General features: G+C 45.6%; 2 protein-coding genes across 2 annotated transcripts; one reads left to right on the forward strand and one right to left on the reverse strand.

The window, feature by feature from the left end:
- Positions 1-272: 272 nt before the first annotated feature.
- LOC117833242 (aspartic proteinase nepenthesin-2) lies at positions 273-1,756 on the forward strand. Its single transcript, XM_034712675.2, has one exon. It carries the CDS (start codon positions 336-338, stop codon positions 1,692-1,694), a length of 1,359 nt encoding a protein of 452 aa, XP_034568566.1. The 5' UTR covers positions 273-335; the 3' UTR covers positions 1,695-1,756.
- A 13,573-nt stretch (positions 1,757-15,329) lies between these two features.
- LOC117866505 (uncharacterized) lies at positions 15,330-19,265 on the reverse strand. The gene is made up of 14 exons (XM_034750726.2): positions 18,995-19,265; positions 18,722-18,833; positions 18,518-18,630; positions 17,919-18,041; positions 17,639-17,814; positions 17,111-17,186; positions 16,944-17,030; positions 16,753-16,833; positions 16,609-16,641; positions 16,418-16,471; positions 16,194-16,235; positions 16,020-16,098; positions 15,826-15,896; positions 15,330-15,735 (listed from the first exon to the last, which is right to left on the reverse strand). Exons 1-14 carry the CDS (start codon positions 19,187-19,189, stop codon positions 15,610-15,612), a joined length of 1,368 nt encoding a protein of 455 aa, XP_034606617.1. The 5' UTR covers positions 19,190-19,265; the 3' UTR covers positions 15,330-15,609.
- Between the last annotated feature and the right edge of the window lie 8,665 nt (positions 19,266-27,930).

The raw sequence follows: 27,930 nt of genomic DNA on the forward strand, positions 1-27,930 counted from the left end.
GACGTTCTTCTAATCTTCTCACACGGTAGCAGTGTCTACTCCTATGCATACTACCACAAAAATGACAAATAATATCATCATCTTCTTACGACCGGCCTGCTGTGATGGGCGTTAGCTAGCAAACAAATCCTGAGATGTCCCGAGTAAACGGCCGGTCTACGGACTATGGAATTTCGCAGAGGTTTCTCGAACACAAATGTAAAGTGGAAAGCGTGTACATGATGCTTCCAGGAAGATCAGCACGAACAGGTTATAAAAGCGTAGCATATGCTGCGATGTATGCACCACACCACTGCAATAGCTAGAAGCCAGTAAGTAGTGCAAGCTGCAACACGATGGGTCGGTTCCTCCCACTTGTAGTGGTAGCTGTAGTTATTTTCCCCCTCATGCTCATGCCAGCGCCGCTTGTCTTGTCGGCGGCCGTCCGGCCGCCGGGAAGGATTGGGCGTTACGCCATAAGTTCAGCACGGGTGAAGAAGGTCGGCAACTTCTTGAAGAAGCACGCCGTCGACATCATCCAGGTCCTGTCAGCTCCGGGAGGCCAGAAGCAGGGCGACAACCTGGACACAAAAGCGGCCGACACCGCCGGCCTCTACGTCTTTAACCTCTCCGTCGGCACGTCGGTCTTGCAGAACATTACCGGCATCCTGGACATCACCAGTGAGCTCGTGTGGGCGCAGTGCGCGTGTAGCGCTGACGCCTGCTTGCCACCTCCGGCGACCAAATTCGAGCCAAGTACGTCGGACACCTTCGCCGGTGTTCCCTGCACGAGCCAGAAGTGCCAGAGCGTGATCAACCAGCAATGTGACCCTGACCCCGCGGCGAACTGCACGTACCTTATGCAATACAACAACTACACCAATACGACCGGCTACCTCGGCACGGACACGTTCACGTTTGGTCAGACTCAGGTCCCCGGCGTGGTGTTCGGCTGCAGCGAGGCGAGCTATGGTGATTTCTTTGGCGCCTCCGGCGTCCTGGGCTTCAGCAGGGGGAATCTATCCCTGGTGTCCCAGCTCCAACTCTCCTGGTTCTCCTACCTCTTGGTTTCGGACACATCCAAGAGTGTCAACCTCTTGCAGTTCGGCGATGACACCATTCCGCAGACGGAGAACAGCCACTCAACTCCCCTTCTCAACAACGATGAATACCCTGACCTTTACTTTGTCAAGCTCACCGGCATAATGATCGACGGCCGGCAGCTCAACGGCATCCCAGCTGGAACCTTCGACATCCAGTCGGACGGTTCCGGCGGGGTGTTCCTGAGCACGACCTTCCCGGTCACGTACCTCGAGGAGGCCGCGTACAACGTTGTCAAGAAGGCATTCGTCAGCGGGATCATGGCGGAAGCTGTGGACGGCTCGGCGCTTGGTCTAGACCTGTGCTACACGTTGCAACCCAAAGACGAAATGGCGGTTCCCAAGCTGACGCTGGTGTTCGACGGCACGAACGCGGCGATGGAGCTCAAGAAGCACAACTACTTCTTCGCCGACAACACCACCAACCTGGAGTGCCTGACCATTCTGCCATCCCGGGGCGGGTCACTACTGGGCAGCTTGCTGCAGACGGACACGAGCATGGCCTACGACATCGACGGCAAGCGGCTCATCTTCGAGACGGCATCTGCGCCGCCACACTTGAAGGTGTCTGTGATGGTAGTAGTCCAATTTGTAGCATTGGCGCTGCTGTTTTAGGCCCGTGCTAGATCTGGCGATATAAGTTGCTGCATATAAGATATAAATTGTCTGTTTACTTATGCCGGAAAGTTGCCCATGCTGGCATGCATTCATTTACATATTCTCTATGGTTCTTCTGCAAACCTATTGACACCAGTTTTTGACCAGAGCCAACCAAAGAAGATAAAATTATGACAACCGATTACAAATAGCCTGTTGATGACCCTGTGTTGACCAAAGCCCACCACAGGCGACCAGGTTCAGGCGACCAGGTTCCAGAAGCCGATAGAAGATCAGGAGGGTCCAATTCCAAGCGAAATCGACTCCACCAAACATAGGGTATGCAATCAAGCATCATAAATAAAGCGCTAGCAACTAAGCATGCATAGGATCTATATGATTGGGAGTGACATGACACCTTATTCATAGTCGTTGGGATCCTCCTCGATGTAGTCGGGCTCTTGAGAGTCTTCCGGGTCGTAGCTCGGGTCTAAACAGAACAAGATACGGCGCAATATAAATTAATCCGAATTATATCTAGACAAAAACTCGAAGAAATCCAAATTTATAAGATCCAAATAACATCAAACTATCTACAAACAACACAGGCTCGATTTTATTAATTTAATGCAACTAGTTTCATATTTTTCGTAATTCAAATGAATTAATTATGATTTTTAAAGATTAAATGATTTATTTAATTATTTAATTAATTTCGAAAAACATTAATTATGGTGACACATGTCAGCTTCTTGTTGCGCCACATGGCAGCATGGAGGGTGCCACTTGTCCGCTGACGTCAGCGTTGACCGGTCAATGGCCAGCGTTGACCCGTCCAATGGCCAAGTTGACCGTTCAGCGGTCAACTGGACCACGCCGGTCAGCCGGTGGGCCCCACTGGTCAGTGGGCCCCTTGGTCTGTTAGTGGGCCCCACGCTTGGACCCGACCCTTTGATACGTCAGCGCCACGTGCAACCACGTGTCCATCCTATCCTACATGGCGCCCACGTGGTGCACACGTGGCCGCACAGGGTTACTCGGGATCCGGTGTGCCCACGGATCCCATGTGCCACACGCATGGGGCCGCACGTGTGGCATGTGCGTGAGGGGTGGCGACGAGCGGTGGCGGCGTGACATCGCGGCGAAGGGCGGCAGTGACCGCACCCACGATGTCGCGGCACAGCGCGTCGTCGCAGCGCGGCGTGGCTAGCTCAGCGTGGCTGCGGTCCGGCCAAAGGCAGAGCCTTTGGCCACCGCGATGCAGGGTGCGGCGTTGCGGGTGCCGGCCTGAGGCACCACGGGGAGAAAGGAAGAGAAAAAGGGTGGTAGCGCTCACGGTGAGGAGGGGGAGAGGATTTGATCAAGACCAACATGATCCTGAAAGATTTCAAGGGGAAGAGGTCAGAAGCTAAAGGGATCCTGAATGTCAAATTGATGATTGGTAGCAAAACCTAGCTTGCTACCTTTTTAGGCATCGATGGCAAAGGTTCATACAATATTTTCCTGGGTCGAGATTGGATTCATGCAAATTGTTGTATTCCAACCACGATACATCAACAGCTTATTCAATGGGATAGAGACATGGTGGAAATCATGCCAACTCATGAGACTGCTATCAAAGCTGCAGCCGATGTTCCTTTTTGGGAGTCTGACAAAGTACGCTTCTTGTCTGGTAAGGCATGAGAAGATTATGAGTTCATGGATGCTGCAAAGTTCATGTTCCAGTCAGGCCAAGCAGCCGATGAGGAAGGATAAGCAATGTACAAACGGTTGTGTTGGCTGACCTATTAGATTGTAATGTTTATAGGTAATGGGTCAAAGCTAACAGTATGTAAAGTCGATGTATGATGGCCACTGTTGTCGTTGACGTTAATAGGGCGATTGGCGTTGCCATTGATGGGAGGGTTGACCGGTTGCTTGACATTGTTGTTAACTGGCGGATTGGCATTGTTGTTTGCCGGTGGGTTGGCAAGTTGGATGGCGTTTTGCTCCACCTCTTCTTCGTGAATTGGATCTAGCCGACCTCTCGCATGGTCGCCTAGGCAGAGATTGAATCTACTATGCCCAGACCTATTCCGAGAGTGCCGGGATGATGTGGACTGAGGGTGAGCAAGCCAGTTGTTGATCTGCTCCTCAAGTTGGGTGTTGGCGGCTTGACGTCGCACTCGAACCCATCAGACTTGGTCTGAATCTGGAAGATTTTCCAGCTCGGCAACGGCTGTCCCTAGGTTAGCCTGGGGTGTAGTGAAATGTTGTGGCCAGCCTGCTCGAGGTCGGCTAGTATATTGCGGGCACGCGTAGAGTGTTTGTGCCTTTCGCGAGGACCAGCTTGTTCGGCGTTATCGTGGTCGTTGCGCTGCTGCTGGCGCTGATCAGCTGCTGCTGGTGCTAATCAGCTGCTGCATTTGTGTTAGCAACAGGTTGCTGCTGGGCGCTTGCTTGCTCCTATTGGTGTCGTGCTGCGCGGTTCTGGTTCCTGGCGTTACATCCTTCTTCTTGAGATTCCATTTCGCCATCATAAGGTGGCTCGTCAACGGAGACAATGAAAGCTTCCCAATCTGGCGTGGAAGAGTTGCTCTCGTCATCGCTTCAATAAGAGTTTGTCGTTAGGACGATGCGAGGTACTTGGAATTCACAGCAGTCCGGAGACTAGGTAGGTTCAAGCGGGTCTCCAGATTGGATCTGGAAAACTTGGTCAAGCTTGGCGGAGTATTCGGCAGCTGAGTTCCGTAGGCCGAAGGGGACGCGTGACAAGCTATGCACCGACCTGGTTACACACAGTGCTGCCTCGGATAGCTCTATGCACTTGGCAATAGTGTTGCTAATGCAATCTAGCCCCGCGATCAGGTCAGATGGCATGGGTGGGCAGGCGTTGATGACTAGATCTGGAACCCTCTCAGAGAGGGAAAGTTCACCGACCTGCTGGGCAAGCGGCACGACAATATTTGGGTGGAGAATCTGTTCTGCCGGAATGGATCCGACGGAAGCCGAGTTGCGGGTGGACGCCGAGCTGGCGGAAGTGGGCGAAAAAAGTGGTCGGAACGGAATCCACCGGCATAGTCCCGAATTGAATCTAGACCAGGTTGGCGAGGAAGTCCTTCATGCTCATAGAAAAAACAACGCCAGGACGGGATGCCATTGAGGTTGCAAAAACGGATCTCGCAACCTCCCCTACCTAGCGTGCCAACTGTCGGATTTATAAGCCCGGCAGTCCAGTAGGGGCTTACCCAAGTGGTTGATTTGTAGGTGAGGGTGATTACGAAACTAAGAACTCGAAGGTGATCACTAGAACACGAAGGGACACGAGGGTTTTAGATAGGTCCGGGCCTCTGGAGAGTATTACCCTACGTCCTGTATTTTGGTGGATTGTATTGCTTAATGGTTTGATCTGATGATTGTTGCCCTTAGGCAGCACCCTTGGCCACCTTGTATAGTCTGATGACCAAGAGTTACAATTCTGTTTGGACTTAATCTACTTGGTATTTACATGGAAGGTAATCTAAGTTGGATTTCAATACATGTCCCACGATGTCCGGGTAGATTTGGACACTCTCGTTGCCTTAACGTGTACTCCAAGTAACATCATATCCTTGGCCCGCACGCCCTGGTTGGGTGGGCCCACTTGTCAGGTCCGGCCAGTATCCTGGTCAGTGGCGACCCATGAGGTACCCATATCCCTTAGGCAGGATGCCATCGAGGTCGCTAGGATGATCTCACAATCACCCCTACCTTATGCGCCAACTATCGTATTTATAAGCCTAGCAGTCCACAGGGGGTTATCCAAGTTGCTCATTTGTAGGTGGAGGCGATTGTGAAACCAAGAACTCGAAGGTGATCGCGAGAACACAAGGGACACGAAGGTTTTAGATAGGTTTGGGCCTCCTGAGAGTAATACCCTACCCTATATGCTTGGTGGTTTGTATTGCTTGTATGAGATGAGGTACCCTCGGGGTGCTCCCTGGCCACCTTATATAGGCTGATGACCTAGGGTTACAAGTCAGTTTGAATCTAATCTACTCGGTAGTTACATGTAAGGTAATCTGAGTCGGACTGCAATACGTGTCCCGCAATATCCGGCCTCACTTGAATCACCCGACCTCCTTAACGTGTACTCCAAGTATCTTCATATCCTTGGCCTGCACACCCTGGTTGGGCAGGCCCACTTGTCAGGTCCGGCCAGTATCCTGGTCGGTGGGGACCCATGGAATACCCATATCCCTCAATGCGGTCTGCGGATGCGGCGGCATGACTTAGGGCTCTCAGGAGCGGCAATGATGGTGTTGGCGGCGGTGGTATTTTTGTGCGAGTTGAGCAGAAATGAAAGTGTAACCACATCCCTTCGGCTTTTGAAGAAGTTGATGGCGTAAACCTTGCCACGGAATTCGTGGGTCCCCCGTTATGGCGCATGTGATAGACAGAATCCGAGGGTTTTTAGTTAAGTCGTCGGTCCTCATGCTCGGGGGCTGGGCGCTATATTCAGATTCTTTTTGCTACAGAAACAATATATCATTTTCTTGACCATTGGACCGATTACTTTAATCGCTTCAATGCTCGGGGGCTACTCCATATGGAGTGCGTCTTGCGACGCCCTCCATGTGCTTCTCTTTGATCTACATGATGCTAGACATCCAGGGATAAGGGTACCCACGAGTCCCCACTAACCAGGATATTGGTCGGCCCTAACAGGTGGACCCTCCCGACCACGCCATGCGGGCTAAGACATGAAGATATGTGGAGCACAAGTCCAGAGGCCGGGCGAACCAATTCTGCTTGGATATTGCGGGATACTTGTTGTAGTATGACTCAGATTGCTTTCCATGTAACAACCAATTAGTATTAGATCCTATCCGACTTGTAACCATAGGTTGCCAGTCTATATAAGGTGGCCAGGGACACCCCCCGAGGACACCGAACCCAAGGCACGAGATCAACTCTTGGCATCCCATACCAGCAATACCATCTACCGTGCGATGTGTATTTGGTACATATCCGCCTGTCATTTCGTGCGATGTGGGCGCACCAATCGCTGTATTGGTATTGATTAGCTGTACTGGTTGCACAAGATTTTTTGCGCCCAACACTGTCCTTTCCATGTGGGTGTACTAACTATTTAGGTGTGATTATAGTATGTAATTGGAAATAGATATATTGATTATTGATTATTGATTATTTATGAAAAGTATTATACACCAGGCATATTGCTTGTCAGACCCTTTGATTCTGGCTTTCCTAATTCAACATTATCCCCTAATGTTGGATCAAATAACTTTTGGAAACAAATTGGCCAGCCAATCACCTTTCATTATGAGGTACTTGGAGGTAAGCGTCATCCGGTATATACACACCGAATTGCTACTGCATGATGCGTGACACTGAATTTGTCGCTATCTCCACGCGTAGGAGTACACATTAACAGTTGAGATGGAGACAAATTTTGGGAAGAACACGATGGTTTAATGCACCAGTTTCTTGACTATGCAACTGTGGCTCTAGCTATGCTAGTTTTGGTGTCAACAGCAGCACCCTTGCAATGGAGCATGGATCCAAGGTAAGTTTATTCGCGGTAGTTTTGCTTTTATTGCCTTGGTGACACCAGGATGCTCCTTTGAACCATACTGCACAACAAGGATCTTCTTGAAAGATATGAGGTTTGATTAGGGTGTGTTTGGTTGGGCTGTGGCTTTTGGAAAAGCTGTTGTGAGCTGTGGACTGTAGCAAAGCAGCTGTGAGAAAGTTGTTATGGGAAAAGTAGAAGGCTATTTGGTTAGAGCAGCTATGACTTTTGAATAAACTATCGAGTGGACCCTACATGTCATCCACTGTCCACCCCACTCAACTCTCTCCCTCTCTCATTAATGAGCAGGTTGTTAGATGCCCAAGAGAAGGCCAGGCCCAACAAGCAAACCCTGGCCCATTATGCTAGCCTATAAATCCTAATAAGGTTTTAACCCTAGATTAATACCCCATCCAGCTGCACGCCAGGTAGAGCTCACGCAAGGCTCCTGGCCACGCAAGGCTCTTGCCGCACCACTGTCGTCGCATTGCCTTCTAGTGCGCCGCCGCAACATGCATCTGCAGTCTTTCCTCCCAGATCAAAGGTTGATTGCGGGGATCTCTAAGTACGTGCCGTGGAGTGCTAGCACACTCTGGTTCGTCGTTCCATCCCGTACGTGTGGACTGCAGTAGAGGTGTCACTTGGTTGCACACTTCGTCAGATCATACGACTACTTCCTCGACATCGATCGGATCTACTACTCGCGCTTCATCAAGACTTCCTCTACGACGCGCGACGAGCGAAGGTATAATCTATGAGCATCTACTCACAAGTGATCATGTTTACACGGTTATATTTTTGTGTGCTAGCAAGTAGCATACCGCATTCCCTAACAGTGGTACCAGAGTTGTGCTTGTGTTGTTTTTGATCGAGATTAAATTTTTTGTATGGTTGGTTATAGATCAGATCTTTTTGGCGAATAGCGTTACGCGTGAATTGAACTATTTTACTCCGTTCTTGTTTCCTCATTATGTGACTGGCTATTTGGTCGTCTTTACGACGGCACGCGAGCGTCACACGGGTGACCACGAGGTTGTGAGTTCGTGTAGCGAAGCAGTCAATACGTGGCGTGAATGGCTATGTCGGCTAGAACGCTGTGCCTGTTAGCTTGCTTGCAGCATGCGAAAAATCTGTTCTATCCATTATCGGCTGACGGGACAAAATCGTGTTGTAATTAAAAAAAGGGGCACGTTGCATCATTCGTAGAAACACCTAACTTATTTTTGCAGAGAATGATGTGATGGTATGGCCACAAAATCATGTGATGATCTGAGTGTGATAAATTTGTGTGACCTGCGTGTCACAAATTATTACAGCCGGGTTGAGGCCATTCATTTTCAGCTTGCGTGGCACTCCTGTGATGTAATTTATAATTTTAATTTAGCTTCTAGCATGTATTAGCTGAATTAGATTATGTAATTCATCGACATGAGCGAAGCGACTCAGCGACCGTCGTACCTTGAAGAAGGCACCCAAGATGCGACGTCTCAGCATAGGCATGCGGACTAGCGGTCGTCGACTTGTGCTGATTTTCGTTGGACGAAGAAAACACCATACTATCACAATTATTTGATTATATATGATAATTATTATTATGCACTGCCTGTAATGAGCATGATAAATCCCTCACAAAAAATTAAGATTTTATGCCCTTCCACTAGCTGCACCATTGGGTGTCATCTTCTACCCTAATCCATTGGGTGGTGTCGGACACCACGGCATAGTGTTGGTTTACTTGACAGAGCTATCAAGTCAGACTTGGGCTTTGGGGCATAAATGTTCGGAGCTGAGACATATGATGTTGCCCAACAAACGAGAGTCGCATTGGATGCGATTGGCAAGTGTTGCCTACCTTGTTCACTATGATGCTAGCAGTGATGCCAAAGCTCACTAGTATCATAGGGAGCATTGGATCTCGTCTTTCTATGCAACGCCGGAGGACGTTCGCACAACATAGCAGAAATTTTTTTATTAAAAGTGTTAATAAAAGAAGTGCTAACCGTTGCGTATCTTACTGTTGTAGAAAATGTCGAGTGCATCAAACTTCAATCTGCAATCGATCCTAGATAGAGAAATGCTAAACGGAACAAACTTTGTTGATTGGAATCGGAACCTGAGAATTGTTTTCAGACAAGAAAAAATGGAGTACGTTCTTGATATGCCTTACCCAGAAGAGCCTGAGAATGTCGTACACACCACTAGTGCATATCGTGCTTATGTGAAGCATACTAATGATGCGGTGGATGTGCAATGTCTGATGCTTGCTTGCATGAACTCTGAGCTGTAGAAGCAATTTGAGAGCACTAACTCGTACAATATGATCGTGGGGTTACGTGGCAAGTTCAAAAACCAGGCGAGGGTTGACAGGTTTAATACCTCAAAGGTCCTGTTTGGTTGCAAGCTTGCTGAAGGTGCTCCAGTCAGCCCTCATGTGATTAAGATTATTGGGTACATTGAGAGCTTGCAGAGACTGGGTTTTCCCCTCGGTGATGATCTCACCACCGATATGAAACTGCAGCCCCTACCTGCTAGCTTTGAGCCATTCATCCTGAACTATCGCATGAATGGTTTGAAGAAATCGCTGATTAAGTTGCATGGGATGCTTAAGACGGCAGAGGCAAGTCTTAGGAAGACTCCTGGTCATGTGATGACAGTCTAGAAGGGTAAGAAGCGTAAGTGCCCAGGGAAGGCTAAGAAACCTGCCAAAAGTGGGACTTCCGGGCAGGCGTCCAAGGCTAAAGAAAATAAAGTTGGTTCCTCCCCTGACGATGCTTGCTTTCACTGTGGTGCAAAGGGGCATTGGTCGAGGAATTGCAAGAAGTACTTGGAAGATAAAAGGAAGAAAGGAGGTGCGACCTCCAATCAAGGTATTAATGTTATTCAAATTAATATTGGTACGTGTTCTAATAATGCATGGGTATTTGATACTGGTGCAATGATCCACACTTGCAAATCGTTGCAAGGGCTGAAAATAATTAGACGCTTTGCGAGAGACGAAGTGGATTTGCGCGTCGGGAATGGAGCAAAGGTTGCTGCGTTGGCCGTCGGCACTTATCTATTGTCGCTGCCTTCTGGATTAGTGCTAGAACTCAATAATTATTATCTTGGTCCTGCATTGAATAAGAACATTATTTCCTCCTCATTTTTAGAGGATTATGGTTATGAATTCATAATAAAGAACAAGTGTTGTTCCATTTTTATGAATGGCATGTACTATAGGAGATGTCCCATTGTGAATGGGCTTTACGTTCTTGATCTAGAAGATGTAGAAATTAATAGCATTAGTACTAAGAGAACTCGCATAGATAACTCAAATCCTACTTACTTGTGGTATTATCGTTTAGGCCATATAGGCGAGAAACGCATAGAGAGGCTCCATAAAAATGGTCTTCTCGATCCTTTCGATTTTGAATCGATTGAGACATGCGAGTCGTGCCTACTTGGAAAAATGAATAAAACTCCCTTTGTTGGACAGAGCAAGAGAGCAAGCGAGTTATTAGGCCTAATATATATAAATATATAGATGTATGCGGTCCAATGAACTCAGTCGCAAGAGGTGGTTTTCAGTACTTTATTACCTTTACTGATGACTTGAGTAGATATGGCTATATCTATTTGATGAGGAATAAGGCAGAATCCTTTCAAAGAAGTCCAAAATGAAGTATAGAATCATACCGGCAAGACAATTAAATTCCTACGATCGGATCGTGGTGGAGAATATTTGAGCCATGAGTTTAGCGATCATCTAAAGAGTTGCAGAATTGTTCCTCAACTGACTCCGCCAGGAATACCGCAGTGGAACGGTGTGTCCGAGCAATGGAACGGTGTGTCCGAGCAGAGGAACCGAACCTTGTTGGACATGGTGAGGTCTATGATGAGTCAAGCTGATTTTTCATTGTATTTTTTGGGCTATGCACTAGAGACTGTTGCATTCACACTAAACCGTGTACCATCTAAATCTGTGGAGAAGACGCCATATGAGATATGGACTAGGAAGCATCCCAATTTGTCGTTCTTGAAGATTTGGGGCTGTGAAGCCTACGTGAAGCGTTTGATGCCCACTAAACTTGAGCCCAGATCTGATAAATGTGTCTTTGTGGGGTATCCTAGGGAAACCAAAGGATACTATTTTTATAACCGTCAAGAGAACAAAGTGTTTGTTGCTCAAAATGCAGTCTTTCTTGAGAAAGAGTTTCTCTCGAAAGAAATTAGTAGGAGCATAGTTGTAGCGACCCTAGCTTAATTAACCTCGGTTAAGCCTAAGAGAAGCTTTTAACAACTGATTAAGCTCATGAAAGGACTAAAATGCCCTTTAAGGCTTAAATAGGAGACAACACCAATTTTTGAATTTTACATAAGAACTTGAATTTTTGGCAATATAAGAGTTGAAGAACTATGCAAAACAAACAACTTTACTTATTATCACTTTTGCTGATTTGGAGAGGAAGGAGTCCAAAAACCAGGATCAAAATCAGTAACAACTCAAATCCGTTTCAAAAACTAAAGTGCTGAAAACCTTGAAATTCCTCAATTTGGCAGCCCTGGTTCTCACAAATTTGTTTATGAACTCACTTCAAACCATTTATAAAAGTTGGAGTACTTCAAGTCTTCTACAAATTCACTTATTTGACCCAAGGACAAATCTCAACAAAAAATTTTTGAAAAATCAGGTCAAAGTGGACCAAAATGGTCAACTCGGCCCAAACCTGCAAAATTATGCTAAGTCTGGAATTAGTTCAAACACACATCTTGGCATGAACTTATCTCACAAAACTTGAACAGAACACCAGCCAAACCCTTTATAAGAGTTTGAAAACTAAGTTCATACAATAACTTCACCAATTAGACCCTAGCCAAATTCACATCAGAAGCCCCTCGAAACTGGAGCTCAATTCAGCCAAAACCTTGAAAACAGCCAAACTGCTGAAAAAATCAGGCGTCCCCTCAAACTTTGGAGCTTTCTAAACCCGAATGTATTTCGAATTTGAATTTGAACCTTTTGTAAAACTTAAACTTTGAACTGAGGACAACAAATCTTAGTTTGGTATTTTTTGAAGTTAAGTAGTAAATTTCCGTTTTACCACGCCTTAAACCTCGACCGTTGGGCTGCCCCGGGCCGCACACCGTGCAGAGCACACACGCTGCACGCTCCAGAGCACCGCCGCCGCGTGGTGCAGCTTCAACAGCGAGGCCGTTTCGCCCAATCCCCGGCCGCGACAGGAGCCAGAGGTGACCGGCGACCGCCCAGTCGACCGTCGAGGACATCCCGTCCCTCTGCGCCACATCCACCCCGCCCAGTTGTGCTCCTTGCCTGCTGCTCCACGCGCACCCCCGTGGCACCCTCCACTGACCAGCTCCGTCATGCCAACCCGCTGCCCTGGCACGACAACCCAGCGCCTAGATACCCAGTGCCCGTGCGCGGCAATTACACTGCTGCCCGCTCGCAATCTTGCCAGGCCAATGGCCGGAAGATGCTCTGCACCGCAGCCTCGCTCCGCGTGTGCGCCAATGGCAAAGCCGCCCGCTCTTCCACGCACCCGAGGTCCCCACTGCAGCTCTGGCCGTATCCTTCCACCTGCGGCCCCGCCTCGCATCCCTCTCTCGCCCGCAGCTATAAAAGCCGGCACCTCCTCACCGGCACGCCCCTCCGCCATTGTTTTCCCTGCCGCTGCTTTGCTCCCCTATTTCACCGTCGCTCGCCCTTGCCGTGGAGCCCCCTATTCTGTGTAGTACCATCCCTCGCCACCGGTCTCTTTAGCTTCGCCACACCATCGCGCAGCTCGAGCCGCCGCTCGTCGACCACCTGGAAGCTCGCCGGCGCCGGAACAACCGAAGTTCTCCACTGCCGCCCGTGTTCCTTCCCCAATCGCGTTTGCCCTCACCGAGCCTTCTCCGTCACACCGCCCTTCACCGGATCTGTCCTAGGTGAGCACCCATGTGTTCCCCACCTGTCGTTCCCTTGGTTTAGCTGCCGAGTCAACGGAATTTCTCGGCCCACAGCCGTGCACGCCATAGGGACCTATTTGAAGACTTCTAGTCTTCGCAGGGACTTAGCTGTAGAACTTGAGGGCTTATGTGTGAAGCTTTGAAAACTCTAAGGGCCTGTTTGCGAAATTGTCATGGTTTAATTGATTTAAAATGGTAGATAAATGAGGTAACTTTGTAAATGAACAGATAAATGTAGAAAAATCAGAAAAATGCCAAATCAATTTTGTTATACTCAGTAAGATGTCTAGTTTCAGAGGAAAATAAGTTTGCACAAGTTACTGTGGAAATGTTGTATTTAGGATTTATGTCTTGCCTAGGCCTTTTAAATCATAACAAATCAGAGAAAAATGCTAAAAGGATGAATCCAACCTTCAAGTGCTTGTCCCAGAGATTAGAAGCTGGGAAAAATGATTTGGAGCCTAGCTCAGATGTTTAAGTCTCTGTTTTAGTTTTATAATTGCAATCTAAGGTTTAAATTATCTTTTGCACAATATTTAATCCAGAGAGGAGAAAAGTGTGAAACCACATGGAGTGGACCAGTTATGAAGAGTAGTTTATAGGAAAAAGTATCAAACCTTGTTTGAAAGTAAATAAAACCCACTCTCCTTTTTGGAGAAAGATAAATAGGAGTGATATATGTGAAATGGATATCCTTCACTAAAAATTATGAAAAATTCACCAAAGGCTAAGTATCACCCATAGAACTCACTGTTAAAATTTCCTACCCATATTCTTTATGATTTGTGATTTAAAAATAGTCAAGTGCATGCTACCTTATGGTGCTAAAACAATTTTATTTATTTTTAGCCACCTCAATGGATCTCAAATTTATGCAGTAGCTTATCAATAACAAAGTTAAGTTGCTGTTAAATTTGTAGCTTCATAGCTTGCTGTTTGGTCAATGAAATAAAATTTGGAAGATGGACCTAATTAAATGGAAGAAAGAAACATTAAGTAATAACAATGGTAATTTTCGGAAGAGGTACAGAAAAATATTCAGAAACAAATAACTTTCCAAATGAACCCTAAACAATCCTAAAGGTGACCCCCACCTTCCTTGTGAAGATCTAAGTTGTAAGAACCTTAAATGTGTACACAATCACCATCAAAGTCAACCCCGAGTTTTATACCACAACACACCTTACCTCATGAAGATAATGAAATTTTAGAACCTTGTTTAGGTGTAAGTGGTCGAAATGTAATTTATACTTCAGCAATAATTCATGTTTTCCATCCTGCATGTGAAAGCATGGAAGATTGAACTTGTTGCATTTGCATTTCGTGCAGAAGGGAACCTTGCTGACGGCACGTACGAGCTGCACCCGGCGCTGGAAGAAGAAGCCGTAGCGGATTTGCACCACGCTGGAGTCGAGCTCATGCCAAAGCAAGCAGAGGACTAGTTCGCTAACTCCAAGTGTGAAGGCAAGCCCTGGAGCATGATTTCCTATCTTTAAATACTTGCAATACAATTGATTGCTTTGATTGCACATTTACGTTCCAGGAGTTGATTGTAACCGCAGATGCATGAACTTAGTACCCTTGATCTGAACACTAGTATATTGAGTCGAGTAGTTGCAATGCTTAATAGGACTCGATAAAAGTTGAGTGATTTCCTGTCACTCGCGAGTTATAGGAGTTGAATAACCTTTCCTTTCATAGCAACTATAAGGACGACGGACGGGGCAGGGCTCTGTGAACTATTTTTGATGGTCGGTGGATTGCCGCGTTTGTCTACACGAAATTGGACTAAGATTGAGTAATGAAAATTGCTCACATTTTATTGGCAGAATAATGTTTGAAACAAGGACCACAACTCAATTAAGCTGCAAAAGGGAAAAAGGGAATGCAAACTTCAGAAAAAAAGAAACACATTGCCCATACTCTCTCGGGAATTGGAAAACTATTTGTCCATAATAAATTAAGATCCTTGATATAGTTATACCTCCAAAATGCTTTGCTGGATTCTTCATGTGCTACAAGACTATTACTCAACTAGAAAAAGTGAAAGAGATGGCACTGATGGAAATACTTCATGCCAAATGCCAAAATTTAGCACTACCAACTACCAAGCACTATTTAAAATGCGAAATGTATGCATGTTTGTTGAGAGGTAAAACCAAACCCGAATACATATATTGCTCCACTACTTTCATCGATATACATGCAAAATTACAACTGCTATAAACACAATTTTACATACTGCCACGCTACCACTAATGTGCACTTGACTTGGCCATGCTGGCCTGGAGCTAAATTAGTGAGCAGGAACTCAGGATTACTTGACCAGTGGCTCACTACAAGTACTCATTTGACTTCCGATGTATGTACATAGAAACTGTTATATTAACGCTATGTTAGAGTTGTCGGTATTGTTTTTTCAATTTCATGGGCTCATGGTTTGGGACGATGAGCCAGTAGCGGTGCTTGAACGGCTTCTTCATCAGAAACAACAAGTTTCCTGCATTTGTCGTCCTTGCTTTCAGGATTAAGCGTCCAAGCAAGACAAAAGGAGATTGCCTGTAAAAATATTAGCATTTGAGAAAATAGTTACAAAAGGCATCCATTATTGTCATTTTCTATCACCCTGAGAGGAGCAGAAGAACTAACCAAGAAAAAACTGGCCACAATAAAACTGAAACCTTTACAATCGAAGGGAGCTTCCGGTGAAATGAAGTAAGCTGGAAAAAAAAAGAGGTAGAGAAAATGATGAGAAAAACAAAACAAATGGGAATGTGCTTGTTGCACATAAATACTACTATAGGCATTTTTTTTCAATTTGACACAAGAAAAAGACTACTTACAGGTTAGCGGGCTCATAAACAGAGGTGCCAACAATATAGCTACAGACTGCACGGTTGCAATAAAACCTTGTGCTTTTCCCTGTGAAAATCAAAACAATGACACAAATGATTGGATAAAGTTTTAAGGTTTGAATTAGCAAATAAAGCCAGGGGAGATCAGGTTTGTATGTATACCTGATCAGTTGAGAGTACTTCCCCTGAAATGATTGCATATATCTGCAGAATTGCATGATTTTCAAGTAAGAAAATTTATGAATATCACTGGAATGTACTATAATATGAAAGTTATATTTGATTCTGGAAACATCTCAAGCACTTCCTTCCTTAGAGTAAACTTTTAACTACGAAAACTTGAAGGCATAGTGCACAGAGAATGAACATATGTAGGATTGACTTACTGCTGGTTTGGCCAGAACATAGATGACACCCAGCGAAGAGCTAAAATATGGAACCTGCGGGACAGATGCAAGGTAAATGAAACAAACTTCTGCAGTTGTACCAAGTACTAAGACCATCATTATGCAGTACGTTTCCTTAAAATATTAATCACTTGAGGACTTCAGGTAAATTAATTTGATTGCATACATACCCATGAAGCCCATGCAACACCGTAAAGCAAAGCCTGGATTTTTTTTTTGGCAGAAATCAATAGAGAGATATATTGAATCAGTGAACTGGCTGAATATTAATACGGACAGAGTAAAAAATCCTAGTTAAATAACTTACTACTTACATAAGCAATGGAGGCAAGTATTGAAATGCATAAGACGCCTTTTTCACCAATTATGTGGCTAAGAAAGGGGAGGATCAAAATCTGCAGTTTGAAAACATTACCACAAAGCCGCAATTAATTAACCTGACAACATGCTATGCGGCATATTTATGCCGCTTAAATTGGTAAAAATTAAAAGCTTGAAGGAAAACCTGTGAAAAGATCGAACCAACGCCTACCACCATTAGAATTTCTGAGAACTGATCCTTGTCAAAGCCGAATACTGACTTTAGGTAGTACTGAAAAAGAAAAGATAATTGAGGTGTCCTATAGTTTTTAACACTATATCATTGAAACTAACAAGTGAGACAAAATTTACCATTAGGACGTCGCTAATGGCAATCATGCCCAATTTGTAGAAGAAAGCAACATATGAGATCCGCCTAAGTGTTTGACTATAAACACAGAAAGATAAGAAAGTAACAAACAATGGTGTTAATTCCAACGATAGTATGTCCATTAATTTATACATTCTTCTTTTCTTAATTCCTAGAGGAATTTAAAAAATGGATTATTACAGATTGAGATTTTTTCTAGCAAAGTGACGATCATAAGAAGTACAAACTTGCTAAATGGAAAATATCATGTACATTCAAGATCATGTTGGGTTAGGAATTCAAGACCTTTATGTACAAAATAAATGCCTATTAAGAAAATGACGATTGGGTGGCTATAACTTCTTAGGAAGAAAATAAGAAATAAAACTATTGCTGAAGTAGAATGCTCAAATTTTTGGTTTTGCCTTATATTAGGGATGTTTCAGTTGTGAATTTCATGATTCGTGAATTCCTTGACTATTTAAATATGAACCAGTAATGTGTTTGTGTGCTTTATATACAAGGGTTACCTGTTTTTGACTATGCTAATGTTCTCCTTAATAGATTCCCACCGTTGTTGTGGTAACTTGGCAAGCAAAGCTGACATGGACGAATGATGAGATGATGTAGAAGGAGCTTTTTGAACTGTCTCAATCAAATATATTTTCATGTAGAGGATAGAACAAATCAACAAGGCAATTGAAACCTAATAAGCCATATTAAAGAACTCGTCAGACTGAAAGTTAGCAAAGGAAAGTAAATAACTAAAATGGTGATGCAACTACAAGTAGTAGTCTTAACTATTGATACCTCAAAAATCAACTTCTCAGGCAGAAACCTTGAAAATACACTGCCCAAAGTGTGTGAGGCAGAGAAAATTCCTGTCATGAAACCAAATGCAGCAGCCCTCCTTGATGGTTCAACTGCATCTGCCTGATTTAACAGAATTTTTCAGCTGTTGAATGACTACCAATTATTCACAAACAACCAGACAAATACATCCCCAATGACCTACCATTTGATCATATCAACATTTTCAAAAAAAAAAAATTCCCGAATGATGCGGATGAACTGTGTGTCATTTCATTAAAAAAAGAAAATATAGTGCAAGGAGAGGTCAAGGGACCTCCCCAAGAGCCACCCAACATACTCGCACAACATTTTCCAAAACTTAAAGCACTTCAAGAAAAGGGATAGAATATTGGCATTTTATTCCATTTAATACTAGGCAAGGTAAAATTCATTGGAAAATCAATAAATTATTGGCACCCTTGGGAAAATGGCTGATTAATACTTAACTATTGATATATAGAAGCATTGTACAACTCCAAATATATGAGCAATATAATTCGATGAATGCTATGCGTGTTTATCTACAAAGATGATGAGACTGGAACCATTGTTCTCACCGTGTATGCAATAGAGAGGCAGAATATGGTTCCTTGACCAATCATGAATGAGAGGGTACGCAGAACAAGGTAGACATACACAGCAGTCCTTGAATTGTTCCATGCAAGCACAGCTGCAAGCATGAGCAGCAATTAGCATACTGGTCAAATGGACTACAAAATGCCCATTAACTAATCCTTTTAGATGATTGGGCCACATATTACCAAAAGGGATGATGGAAGTGGAGGCAGTTAGAAGGAGGAGAGGCTTCCGGCCATATTCATCAGCTAGCTGCCCCATCAGAGTGAATCCAATCGTCCTAAAGATCCCTCCTACCTGCAATTAATCGATCAATTGATGAGAAAACATGCAACCGTTAAGTAAGCAAGCACCTGAACACTGTGATTATTGTCCTAGAATAGCAAACGGAGTGCAGAGATGCCCTGAAGAACATGATCTTTGAAATGGTATAGGAGACGGATCATGCATGGACATACCGAAGACTGGAGGCCGGTGAGGTAGATAGCCTCCGGGCACGACCTGTCGTCGGCGGGGCAGAGCGCGGCGGTGACCTTGTCGACGAGCGCCGGCACGGTCATCTCCTCGGCGACCCCGTAGAGGACCAGCCCAACCATCAGGTGCAGCACCGGCCTCATCATGGTGCTCATGGCACTGGCTTCTAAAACTCCCATGTTTCCTACTGGACTTCTCAGTTCAGTTCTTGATTGTTAGTTATAGAGTGTTGGGCAATGGACCAATTGCGAGCAGAGCACTTTATATCAAGCAGCTGCTTCACTTGAGAAGAAGGACGCAAAAGAAATAGCAGCAGAAGGTGAGGTCAGCTTTGAAAATGATGGCTGTCTCTTTATACGGGAAATGGCAATGCCAGAAAGGAAAGGGTGCTGCCGTGCTGGCACTTTTTTATTGCCACGTCGGGTTTACTCAATATTGTGGCTGGCCTTTTGCTTGTTTTAGCTGGGCTGTATTGGCATTAGGATATAGGAGTATTAAGAGTTCACGCTACTACAGAAACAATTTCTCACAAGTGACTAATGGCATTTGAAAAGTCGGATTCCGCGGCCGCGCGTCTCTAACAAGGCATGTGCAAATGTGTTATTTTTACATGCGGCTGCGTAACTGCCTCCGTAAACCTATTTTCAGAGGCGGCGAGGCTAAGAGAACCACCACTGAAACTTAATTTGAAATTTGCATTGCTTCCCACCAATTTTAAAATATTTATTCCCATACACACGTTTAATATTTATTTCCACCAAATCTAAAATATTTATTTCTCACCGCATTTCAAAAAATGTCAACATATATTTTATGGCAGTGTTATTCTTACTACATAACGATTCATGGCGATGGTTGAGAACTGGGGTGGATCCAGCATGGAGGTTTAGGGGCTCCACGCCCCTTATCATGGTAGCATATAATGGAGAAGTATAGGAGAGAGGAGGGAAAAGAAGACTGAGGAGATTGTGGTGCATGTATATCGTTGAGCTCGCTAAACTTTAGAAACTTTCTTTTAGCTAGTTATAGTTTAGCTAGGAGTGTTTGGATCCACTAGCTAAATGATAGTTGAAGAATTATTTGTCTATTATACCTCTCCCTCCACTTTAGAAACTTTTCTTGAGGAAAGTGAAGGGGCAATTTGATCTTTAGCAGTTTAGCTAGATTTAACTAGCTAAAGAAATCTTTAGCCAGCGCTGTGTCCTGTTTGCAGCTAAAATTTAGCTTGTATACTCCTGCACGCGTATCTGAATATGATGTGATAGCACGCTGAATTGACGCAACAATTTACATAAGCCAAGGAAATTAACAAAAACAACGGCTGGGAAAGAGTTGTTTCCTAATGGAGCAACACAAGTTGACCACCTGGCGAGCTCGGCCTGCACAGCGATCCTCAGGCGTGTGCCGGCAGCGGGGCAGCGCGCGCCGGCACACGCGCGGTGGCAGCTCGCGCGTGGTCGGCGCGCGCCTCACCTGCCGCAGACGGGACGAGCGGCCTCCCCTGCAGCGCTCTACGAGACAAACGCGTGCGACGAGGCAGCTTGGCCATCTTTCTCCTGAAAAAGGCTATCCGTCTTGACTTCTTCACGCAACAAGCCGGATTCATCGCTCACTTTTGTGACGATGATCGCCCGGTTGAATAATTCGGGTAGGTTAACCGTCGTTGTGTTTCAGCCACGCATTGTGTGTTTTGCATTCTTTGGGATGACAGCGACCGGCATTGGGAGAAATCGAGTGCTGTTATCCTCCCTGTCAAAAGTTACCTCTTGCTTGGTGAGCAATCGGATATTCGCGCCTCTCCTCCAAAACCGCCCATGTCATGATGCACCGGTACATAACGCCATCCACCCGCTATCCATGGCCAAACCGTGTCTTCACTTGTGCATATTGCTCGCTTTTACCCCCTCGTCTTTCTTCCTGCTGAGACGTCATCACCGTTGCCTCATGCGTCTCCACCTCCGTCGATTCCTCAAGTTTGCACTGGTGCTCGTACTTTTATAAGTTAATTTTAGAAATTAATACCGATATTCTTTTATAGTCTTCTATAGTGACTTCTTCCCGCCTAGTCTCTCGGAGATACTAATAGTCATAGGTGTAAGATATAGGTGCATCTGTTCAAGAGGATGAGTGTGCGTGCATCTCGTCCATACTAATATTTAAGGAAAAATAAACTTGACGCTGAGACTCTAATACAAATCAGGTCCAATGTTGTAACCCATTTTGTTCATACGTATTAAATAGGCCGTTAGACAATGGGCCGATACCAACTACCAAGGGATTATGTACACTTCAAAAAATTGGAGCAATTCCAGAGGTTCGGCACTGTTCGTGGGACCCATAATTAGTGGACCCCCACATGCACTGTTCACGGGACCCACTGATAGGGGGCCCATGACAGGTGGGTCCCTTGGACAGTAGTTTGTAACATTGTTCCACCAGGTGGGTTCCATAGGTCAATCTAGTTTCAGCCCTGCTAGCGCTCGGATATCCGATAGGAATCTTCCCATCGGACGCTCAATTTCAACATCGAAAATTTATAGTTGCAACATTAAAAAATATGCGTAAAAATGACTACTTCGTTCCAAGTCCTGGATAGAAAATTCCCGCCGCAACATAAATATTATATTTCATTCAATCATCGCTGTGAAATATACGGAAACAATAATTGTAACATGATGTTTAACTATTGGAACGTAAGGGGTCCGATTTTTTTAAGATTCTAGACAGCCATTACCGATCTACTTTTTATGATTTTTTTTAAAAAACAACGACGACTACCGGTTTAACATATTTTGTACGCTGACAGGGGTCCCGTAGAACCCACTAATAGGTGGGTCCGACTATTATTTATGGATTTTTTTGGGAAGAAACTGTGATTCAAAGCCAAAATTTGGTTTAACATTCGCGCATAGCGCTCTCAATGAGAAAAGAAGAAGCAGCAGGAAAGGGTGAGGTGGGCTACGACAATGATGGATTAGCTTTTTATGCAAACAAATGACATGGCATAAACAAGGGTGCTGCTGACAGAATTCATGCCGCCGTGTATGCTGTTGCGTTCAAGCAATGTCGTGGATGACCTTTTGTTTGTTTTGGTTCAGGCAGCAGGAATTAGGAATATCTAATTCAGGGTTGGCACTTTTCAATCCAATTGCATGATAACAATGCTATACAGTTCTCTCACTGTAAATTGCATTTTTTTGTACTGCAGCAACTGACAGTAACTATGCAAAAGAGGGCCAGAGCGCATGGTAAATAAGACTTCCATGCACGCTTTTGAGTTCACATTTGCCGTTAGCTAGCATAATTGTGAGGCTCAGGGGGCTGATTATTAGTTTTTTCTTTACTTAGTATACTCTTACTCTATAAGAAGATAGAGTAGTTACTTTTCTTTGGTGATGGCATCACCATTTTACCTACCCTGACTCACATACTTATCGGCTCAGCGAGAAATGCAAATAGTTACACGTCTGTTAACATCATAATGTAAATTCATAATAGAGCAACACTCTGAACAAGTCCTGTGTTGTATGAGTTTTGTAGTGCGTACATCTCATCCAATTGTGCTGCATGCCTTCCTAATATGTTGCAATTTCTAATTACAAGACCTGTATAAATTAGTACCGCCCCTCTGTTTTTAAATATATGATGCTTAGGACAAGATAATTAGTTTATTTTAGTTTGTCCTAATCAACGTTGACCGGTCAGCAGTCAACTAGGCCTCACCGGTCAGCCAGTGGGCCCCATTGTCTGCTAGTGGGCCCGGCTGTGGACACCTCAGCACCACCTAGCTCCACGTGGCAGCCACGTGGTCATCCTGGTCTACGTGGCACTACCACGTGGCGCACACGTGGCCGCATAGGGTTAGACAGGATCCAGCGTGGCGCACGGGATAGTCGGATCCCGTGCGCCACGCTCGTGTGCCCGAGCGTGTGGCGCGCGTGATGGTTGGCGGCGACACGGAGCGGCGGTGGCGCGACGTCACGGTGTGGGCGGGCGTTGACCGCGCCCACGACGTCGCGGCACGGCACGACGTCGCAGTGCGGCGCGGGCTAGCACACGGCAAAGCTGCAGGAGGTTCGGGCTGCAGCGAGTGGCGCGTGGCGCGAAGCAAGGTAGGCGCGTGGCGGTCGCCGACGCGGCGACACGAGGCAGCAGTCCCGTCAAGGGTGAGCCTTTGGCCCCGGCAGGGCGGCACAAGCGTGCGGGCGGCACGTGCGCGGTCACCGGATAACCCCCGACCGCGGCACGGCCAGCCGTCGCGCGCAGCGTCCTGGAATCCCAGGACTGCGGCGAGGGTGCGGCTGCACGAGAGGGCTGCGGCGGCACCTGCACAAGAGGCACAGCACGAAGGCCGATGACACATCAGCGACTCAAGCGGTGGCTGCGGCTTGATGGCCAGTCAGGCAAGGGAGGCTGGGCGGCGGCTGGAAGGCCGGTCAGAGGCGCCAAAGAAAGGAGAGAAGAGGGCAGCGGCTCATGGTGGGGCAGAGGTGAAGGTGTCGTCGGCTTGGTGAAGGCTTGTGGTACGGCGCTTCTCGGCACAGCTTCCCTCCGGTGGCGGCGACGGTGTCGGGTGGCTCCTGCTCTGGCTTCCCCCTTCTTGGTGCAGCACGGCAACTCCGAGACGGCGGCGGCTCCTCCGGTGCGAACTCCTCCTTCCTCTCCCTTCTCTTCCTCCCTCCTTCTTCTCTTCACTTCCTCTCTCTTCCTCTCGGCCAGTGGCGGCGGTGTTGGGGAGAAGCCACGGAGCTTGGATGGCGGAAGAGTCTGCCGGTCGGGGCTAGGGCAACGGGGCGCAGGTTGCGGGCGTGCGCAGCCGTCCATCCTCGGCGTGCGCACACGAGGGTGTCGTGGCGGCCATCCAACAACGTGAAGCTAGGGTTAGCGGTGCAGGGGTGAGGGCAAAGCGGGGTTTTTCCCGCAGCGGAAGGCTCTGGAAGGGTCACGGACGCGCGCGTCGGCGTGGCAAGCCCGTCCCATCGCCCCTCCGCACGTGCCGCACGCGTGAGGCGTACGGCGCGAGGTGGAAAAAGGGCCAATAGGGTCAGCTGACAGGCAGGCCCCCGCTGGGCGGTGAGGGAAAGGAGAGGGGGAGAGGGTGCAGTGGCCGAGCGGGCTGGCTAGGTCGATTCGGTGGGCTGGCCAGCTGGGCCGCTGGCAGGAGAGTTAGGTTAGCAGGTCAGGCTGGTTGGTTGCGGGCCGGTCTGGTTTGGTTAGATGTTAGGTTAGTTTTAGGTTTGGTTTTTTATTTAGTTTGAATTTTGAATTAGATTCAAAATTCAAACAAACATATTTGAGAGCCAAATAAAATCAAAAAGAGCCAAATCAAACTAGCACACATGTTTTCAAATTAATTTAAGATTTAATTTATTAGGGAATTTCTAGATGAGAGTAGAATTTGTCTTCCATTTTCAAATGAGCACACAATTCAAACAAAAAGTTTTAAATTTTAGAAATTTCACTCAATTTAATATTTCTAATTTTTAGAAATATTACACATTATATATTAAAAAAAGGGAGGGAGTACTACTAAGCATGTTATAATAACTTTATGATCAACAAACTGTGTGAATTCGAATATTCGATCGTCTTGCTGTGCTTGTGGACAACCATTCATCAGTATGGTACCACTTCCAGATGGCTCTCATCGACGATATCTTTATACTAGTGGTGATCTTGTTGCAAAGATTTTAAATTTGAATTGTTAAACATCCAGCTCGATTTTGAATTTTGTGACGCTGTTAAAATTTAGTCAGACTTATTTGGATCTTTGCACAACCAATTAAGGAGGAGTAAATCACTTTCTAAAATTAAGTTCGATGAATCATAGGATCTAATCACATCTGAATGATTTCATGCTGTTCATTTGTTGTTATTTGCTAGATTTGCCTCTCTCTGAATTTTTCCAGAAATTATTGCATTTTAAGATTGCTTGTTGTTTGTTCCAGATTCAGATTTTTGCAGTTTGTTGCATTTTTTCTGTTCAATAGGAAGTAATTGCTTTCTTTTTCCTTCACCGTTTTTCATTTGGGCTTGCAAAACCTGTGATTATGGGCCAAACCTGTTCTTTTTTCTTTGGTTGGGCTGGGCCCAACAGCAGCGGCAACTGCTGCTTCTCTGCCCGCGCAGAAGACGCCCGACCATTTTACGCCTGCGCCTTCTCTTCCTTGTTCAACGTAGCCCATGGGCCAGCCTCCTCTTTCCCCAGCCTGTCGTACCAGGCTGTTCGGGCTGCTCGCAGTATACGTGTCAAGGATCACTGCTGCCAAGAAATGAATGTGAATCCATGGTCAGCAAGAATGTACTCCATCCATTTCAAATTATGGATCATTTTAATTTTTTTAATCCATTAATTTTGTTATGCATCTAGATGTGCATTATGTTTAAATACATAGCAAACAATACGTATGAAGAACCAAAACAACTTGTAATTTGGAACGGAGGAAGTATGAGATAAAGTTGAACCACTCTTGCCACATGGTGCAATGTTATTAAGTAGGGAGAATAATATGAAAACAGGGGAGGAGGACAATATACTTACTCTTGCCAGATGGAGCTTGCTTATGCCCGTAGTTAAAAGACCTCATGGAGTTCAGCCGTTGTTGATGCCGCACTTGAAATGTAACTGAACACTCAAACTAACTTTCACGCCTCAGTTAGTTAGGATCTCATTCTCCCCCTCTCATTTTTTGGCTTTTCTAGATAAATAGCTTTTGTTGTACAGATATATACTATTTCTATATATTTTTTTGAGGAAGCAGGAGGGGCAAGCCCCTACTGAAATAAATTAACAAAATAAAGGTTTACATGAAATAAAAGGAGACGAGAAAAGACAAAAAAGAAAACGAAAAACAGGATAGAGATAAATTACAAGGCATTTAGCCACTCCTTCATAGCTAGGACTACAGAGGGTTTAGCTCTATGGAGACAAACAGTAAGCAATTCAGAGAACACCTTTCGTCTTACTGCTTGCATCGATGGAGGAATATTATTGAAGTTCCAATCATTTCTGACGGACCAGATGCTCCAAGTCATCAAGTCATCAGGACAATCACCTCCATGAAGAATGGGACATCTATCTTTAGTCTGATATGTTTGAAGATAAGTAACGGTTCCCTGGTGGTCACAAATGAAACTCCAATGGAGGACTAGCAAGCTCTAGCGTTGCATCTTAGGAAAAGATGGGCTACTGTCTCCCTTATTTATAAAATGCAAAGTTCACACGTGTACGTATCAGAAATTATGTATATAGAAATATCAAAACCACGTATAATTTGGATAGGAGTGAGTATATAGCAATAGCATGATCTCCGGTTGGCTGTGTTCTTAGTGTGCTAACACGTTGGTAGTATAAGAAATTGTCAAGTGGCTATCATTTGTGGCACATATATATAGGAAACACGGGCGGTGCAGCTAAATGATTGCTTCCATGAACAAGCAAGTGCCTTGTTACGTTGTGCTAAGATACTCCATTTGTTTCAAAATATAAGATGTTTCAGTTTTTTTCTAAATCTATTTTTTAAATTTTGATTAAATTTATAACTCTTGGTGTTGGTGTTGGTGTGTTTTCTCTATATAACTCTTCCAGGATCCAGTATCGGCTAAAGTTCTTTTAGCATCCTAGGTGAGCTAACCCGATCTATACCCATTTTTCACGACTGAATGAGTTACAGATAGGGATGAGGGAGTCCTGCAAGTTACATCCTTAGGACCGAATTGGTCATCAAACCTGTAGGGATCTCAGCTCAATGGTTCATTGGTTCAACCGTTAAGAACCGGTTGAACCGCCGGTTCAATAGCTTTAGACCGGTTGAGCGAACCGGCCACGAATAATGAGAACCGGTATAATATATATATTTGATAATTAAAATATATAGTTAGTCAAATGTAAAATAAGATTATGAAAATAATTAGAAAACTCGCGGCGCCCATTTAGAAGTCCATCGTGAGAATTTCATTCACAATTAATTTGATAATAAAAGGAAAAACAATTATATTAATATATTATACACTTCTACGTTTGGATCTATAGCGCAATAATAATTTGACCCGATGTCCTGCCCGATGACTACTGCGACTAGCGATGTTGAGGTCTTGAGGACGAAGGGATTGGGACAAGGATGGAGAGAGCAACCGAGCATGGATGAACCTGAGGCGCTGAAGCTCGCCGGGCCTGCTCTGCGGTGCTCGCCACTGGCTGAACCTGTCACGCCGCCGCCTGGCTCGCCGTTCACCATTGCGTCAGAGCTTCCCGCGGTAGCCTCCCAGTCCCAGCGTTCGCCGGCGCACGAGCTGCCTCCCTCCCAGCAGCAGGGGATGGCAGGCCGGCCCTGCTCCACCGCGTGCAGCAGCAGCCATTGCAGGCCATGCAAAATGGAGAGAGAAAAACTGAACTTATAAGTCGGCTGAAAAACTGAAACGGCTGATTTGTTGTGAGAAAAAAAATACTGTTCAGTGGCTGATAAGCCGACTAATAAGCTGAAGCGAACAGGCCTTGCCGTTAGGCCCACCAGTGAAGACGAGATATGCGTTCCTGCGGCTCCCAAGTGAGGTGACATGCAAAACCCGGTTCGCACGAAACTGGCCGGTTCACCGGTTTCGCAAAAAACTAGCCGGTTGGACCGGTTTTTACCGGTCCGATTGCATGGACGGTCTTTTTAAGCGAACCAAACCGCTTGAGGCTCTAGTCGGTCTTTTACCGACCGAACCGCCAGTCGAGTCCGGTCCGATCCTAATAACTATGGTTACATCACGTTCTTCGTGTCCGCTGCAACAAAAACACCGAGTCTGACGCGTGAACCAAGAATACGGCTGGCCCTCAGTCTCCCTTTCTCCATCGATTCCCGACTTCCCGTCCCTGACACTCCACTCCACAGTTAACCAGCTGAGCTACTATGTCTCTACTTCACACGTCCAAACG

This window comes from Setaria viridis, chromosome 8 (assembly GCF_005286985.2).
Source record: "Setaria viridis chromosome 8, Setaria_viridis_v4.0, whole genome shotgun sequence".
In the NCBI taxonomy this organism is placed as follows: Eukaryota; Viridiplantae; Streptophyta; class Magnoliopsida; order Poales; family Poaceae; genus Setaria; species Setaria viridis.